Raw genomic sequence first — 5,088 nt, 5'->3', positions numbered from 1 at the left:
GTTCTCTTGTGATTTGTTGATAATCTTTAGTGTTGTGTTTGGATTCCTTTTTCTTTTTTGTGTGTATATCTATTATAGATTTTGGGTTTGTGGTTACCGTGAGTTTTCGGTATAGCAGTCTCTGTATATACATGATTGTTTTAAGTTACTCACTCCTTAATTTTAAATGCATTTTATTTTCTTTAATTTTTATTGGAGTATAGTTGATTTACAATGTTGTGTTAGTTTCTGCTGTACAGCAAAGTGAATCAGTTATACACATACATATATCCACTCTTTTAGATTCTTTTCCCATATAGGTCATTACAGAGTACTGAGTAGAATTCCCTGTGCTGTACAGTAGGTCCTCAATTGTTATCTGTTTTATACATAGTAGTGTGTATCAAATGTATTTTAAATATCTAGCGTTTGTACTCTCCTCTCACAATTACTGTTTTTCATGTCATATTTGTGTGTGGATGACTCCCTACCTTTACTGTTTGTTTGCCTTTACCAGGCAACTTTCCCATTTCATTAATTGTCTCATTTCTAGTTGTGGCCTTTTCCACTTACAAAAGTTCCTTTAGCATTTTGTTGTAAAGCTGCTTTGGTGATGCTAAATTCTTTTAGCTTTTGCTTGTTTGTAAATCTTTTGATTTCTCTGTCAAATCTGAATGAGAACCTTGCTGGGTAGAGTATTTTTGTTGTAGGTTTTTCCCTTCCATCACTTTCAGTATATCATGCTGTTCCTTTGTGGCATAGAATTTCTGCTGAAAAATTAGCTGAAGCCCTATGGGGATTCCTTTATATGTTACTTTGTTGCTGTTAATATTTTTTCTTTATCAGCTTTTGTTCAATTGATTACTATGTGTCTTGGAGTGTTCCTCCTTTGGTTAATCCTGTATGGGACTCTCTGTGCTTCCTGGGCTTGGATGACTGTTTCCTTTCCCAGGTTCGGAAGGTTTTTAGCTATTATCTCTTCAAATATTTTCTCAGGCCCTTTCTCTCTCTCCTCTTCTGGGACCTCTATAATGCAAATGTTGGTGCATTTGACCTTGTTCCAGAAGTCTCTTAGACTGTCCTCATTTCTTTTCATTTTTCTGTTTTCTGGCAGTGATTTCCACCCCTCTGTCTTCCAGCTCACTTACTGTTTTTCTGCCTCATTTATTCTGCTGTAGATTTCTTCTAGTGCATTTTTCATTTCAGTTTTTGTATTCTTCAGCTCTGGTTGTCTCTATACATTCTAACTCTTTGTTAAAAACTTGTAGCTTCTCACTCTGTGCATCTGTTCTTTTCCCGTGTTCTTGGATCATCTTTATGATCAGTACTCTGAACTACTTCTCATATCTCCACTTCACTTAGTTGTTCTTCTGGGGTTTTATCTTGTTCCTTCATCTGGAATATATTTCTCTGCCTTCTCATTTCATCTAAATTTGTTTGCATTTTTATGTATGTGGAAGGCTAGTTATGTTTCTCAAACTTGGAGAAGTGGACCTCTGTAGGGAATGTCCTATGTGTCCCATCAGTACACTCCCTTTCTTCACCCAAGGGCCAGGGATCAGCTGGTCCCAGGGTAGGTTCTGACCTGTGCTTGGGGACTCATATCCACAGGCTGCAGGACTGTAGTTTTCTTGCATCTGGTGTCTGCCCCCCTGGTGGGTGAGGCTCGTCTAGAGGCTTGTTCATGCTTCTGGGTGGGAGGGGCCAGTCTCTGTCCACTGGTGGGCAGAGCCGGGTCTTGGCCTTCTGGTGAAAATGTAAACGTCTATACAATGGTTGCCCTTATCAGTTTTTGGACTGGTAAAGGGTTAATAAGAAGACTCACATTTTAGTCCATTTTAGGAGCAAGCAAACAGATGGAGTACGGCTGAGGCTACAAAGGGGAATCAGCCCTCATTGGTTAGCTAATGGTCTCTGACCTCCCCAGGCAGAGTGTCCTCACTCTCTATGGGACCTGGGAGTGTGCAGGTAAACTCAGGAGAGGGCCGGCAAAGAAACAGATTTGAAGGAGAACGGTCAATACCAGGTTTTGACAATTTTATTGGAAAATAAGTACAGTCCATTTATCAATGATATGTGCTGTACATGAATCTGGCATCTTACTATATAAAAATATTTGGTATCTGCTACAGAATTATACAAACAAGTTTAAAAAAAAACCCTTCATCATTAACCAGTACAAATATAATTTACAAAAAATATCATTGAAAAAATGGCTCAATACCCTTTCTTTCATTGCAAATAAAATAGAGGCAGAAGGGGGAAAATAAAAATTCTGCTAAGCCAGTTTTAACAACTGGAAATGAAACACTTCATTGCATTTGCAAACTTAAACAGTTAGGCTGACCAGGACAAACAAAAAATTTACCATCAGATAGTGCAGTAAAATCTAATTAATGGGGAAGGCCTGAAAGGAAAGAGGTTAGAGGAAACCTTAAAAGAGATTTTCAAAAATTAAATAAGATAATCTGCAGACATTTTTAAACAACAAAGCACTACACAAATCTGTTATATGTGCAAATTACTTCTGAAGGCACCTCTGACAAAGAGACACACCCACACCTCTCCTGCAGAGAGCAGGGCTCCTTAGCTGGAGACAGAACAAACTTCCCATAAAGTGACAGCCAACAATAAGTACAAGAGAAAAAGAGGGCAAGTGCCTTAGGGCAGTTTCTTGGGGAAATCTCTTGGAGGAAGTGATTTGGAGTAAATTTTGAGTTTCAGTAAAATTCTGGTCAGCTGGAGAAAATGTGAGGAGACAGGAAGGAGAGGCAGAGATGGAGGGGCACTGGGGGCAGGTATGAAGGTGCACAACTTGGGATTCGCAGAGCAGGACCAAGAGGGGTCCAGCTGTGTTGGGGTGGTGAGATGCTAAGTGGGAGAACATGGGCTTTAGCTCCTGAACCAGGAGGAGCCGGTGGAAGTATTCTAGTAAGGACAGGATGAGATCACAGCAGCATTGTGGGAAAGATGGTTCATCTGGGGCCGTGTGTGTATGACAGAGTATAAGGAGGAGGGGACTTGGAAGTTGTCCTTGCAAAGAAGGTACGAGTCAAGTAAAATGCAGAAGAATAAGGTGGAACCGAATGGTCATTCCAGGGGGAAGGCATTAAGAGGTGGATCAATTCTTTGCAACTCTTGCTCTTGAAATTCTCTCTCTCCTGCAGAAAGCTAAGGTTATTGCAAACCCTTCTAATACTGGAGAATTCCTTTGTTCATTGAAATGACAGTTTTAAAGGTCTGTGAAGTAAGTGACTGCCAGCCGTCAAGGGGTATGGGAAATGCAAGGCAAATGGAAAGTTCTCCAAGAATGCGTCTTAATTTCCCTGGGAAGTACGGGTCTCACTGTACCTGCAGCAATGTCCAAGAGAACCGCTCGAGGACCAGTGACCCTGCTGTCCCCAGACTGGGCCACAGCCCTGCCCTCAGACTGTGGGTGACTTCCTAAAGCTGTCTATAGAAGGGATTTCCTGCACGTTCATTCCTCTTGTTTGCCGCCTCAGTGCCTTTTCTCAGCAGTTCAAACATGCAGACAGGGCATCTGCTGCCTTGTTAAAGGACTTCCCAAGCCCTCTGCTCTGAGTTGCCCTGGCCACAGGGCAACTGTCACCACATACTGCTCCCTTAACAATCCAATTCTAGGTGACCTCAGGGATAAGGGACTACACAGGTGTGTGGTATGACTGTACAAGTCAGTGAGGCCCAGCCCCGCCTGCAATGCCTGAAGACAGGAATCACCAAGGAACTCTTGACCAAGCTTCTCTGCTACCCAAGGGGCACGTGGACCTCCAGAGGCCGTTTCTCCTTCGAGTCCAGCTGAGTGGCTGGGGACAGCAGCTTGTGCTTGGCTGAAGGCGGCTGCTGCTGGACTGGCATGTGGTACCTGACCTTCTTCCAGAACCTCGAGTTCGTAGTCTGCGACCCTTCTCTAATGTCCCCTGACCAGCGTATGGCCCCCTCTTTCTGCTTAATGAATTTAATGGATTCTGGCATTTTCTCATAGTCTGGGATTTTCTCTAGCTCCAGCAGGACAACTTTAATTCCTTCCTGAATGAGAGCGTTGTACATGGCTATCTGCTCTTCAGATGAATTCCCCAGCCAGCAGAATCCTGATATTTCTCGGGTCAAAATGATAATCAGTCTTCTGCTTTTCTTTATGGTTTCATTAGCAACCTCAACAATGCCTGAAAAACACGAAGCACAGCAAGTAAACTTTCAACTTACAATCATTCCCTCCAGAACCAAAACCCCTCAAGGTTCTTCCCACCCCACGGCCTATGTCTCCTAATGCTCTTTTTTTTCTTGCCTTACCTAAGATTGAAGGAGTTTCTCATTTTATAGAATAGATCAAAAACTGACCCACAGAAGGTGAGCAGGGGTCAGAGTACTTTAAGTAGAAATTTATAAACTTTCTTGTTAAACCATTGGATCTATATCACTCCTATTTTACCATCAGCTGTAAAGTAACTACTGGATCTAACTAGTTAAGTTTTCCAAAATGAAATAAAACTTAGTTAATTGTTGCCCCAAAAGAATATGAGAAAAGTAAACACTTTGCATTTAATATGAAAATCGTCATCATGCACCACTTAAGAGGCTCTTAAAATGGTCAAATATGTACACCCAGGTCACAGTCTTCCAGAAAGAGGGAACCCAAGTTTAGTAATTAAATTAGTTTTACAAGACTATTACTTTTTCCATTGCATACATACTTTCCCCAACATAGTCATCTCGGCCACTGATGAAGAGCTTATATCCACACTGTTTTTCCAAGACCTCAGGTAAGACTTTAAACACAAAAATATCTGAGTTAGAGGTGGACCCTTCCCCAGGGTTCTTTGGACATAGTATGTATGCATCATACGTCTTTCCATCTGAAGCTAAAGAGAAAATGCAATATATTTAGAACCAAAAGAAAAAAAGATGAGATTTGGTAAAGTCAGTATCGCAAACCTGCATTTCATACTGAATTATTAATTTTGTGTGCAATGGTATGAAGCAACAACACCAAAAGTATAATGCCTTTTTAAAGTGTTCATCTTCTTACAAGTTTACGTTTATTCTGTTTTACTACAAAGTTCTTCTTATATTATTCGATGGTCCCCTCAT

General features: G+C 41.2%; 1 protein-coding gene across 1 annotated transcript in view; it reads right to left on the bottom strand.

Annotated features, from left to right (window-relative positions):
- Window positions 1–2,005: 2,005 nt before the first annotated feature.
- Window positions 2,006–5,088, bottom strand: part of LOC114900934 (interleukin-1 receptor type 1-like) — a 3,431-nt gene continuing 348 nt past the window's right edge. Inside the window, exons 2-3 of the mRNA XM_029232496.1 lie at window positions 4,692–4,875; window positions 2,006–4,163 (exon numbers count right to left, since the gene is read on the bottom strand). Coding sequence (XP_029088329.1) covers window positions 3,745–4,163; window positions 4,692–4,875 — 603 coding nt within the window. The 3' untranslated portion in view covers window positions 2,006–3,744. The remainder of the gene's footprint in view (window positions 4,164–4,691; window positions 4,876–5,088) is intronic.

Source organism: Monodon monoceros, unplaced genomic scaffold, assembly GCF_005190385.1.
Source record: "Monodon monoceros isolate NGI ecotype Baffin Bay Population unplaced genomic scaffold, NGI_Narwhal_1 Super_Scaffold_19, whole genome shotgun sequence".
Classification (NCBI taxonomy): domain Eukaryota; kingdom Metazoa; phylum Chordata; class Mammalia; order Artiodactyla; family Monodontidae; genus Monodon; species Monodon monoceros.
Note: the sequence above shows the minus strand (reverse complement) of the source record. Positions and strands in the feature narration are given on the sequence as shown.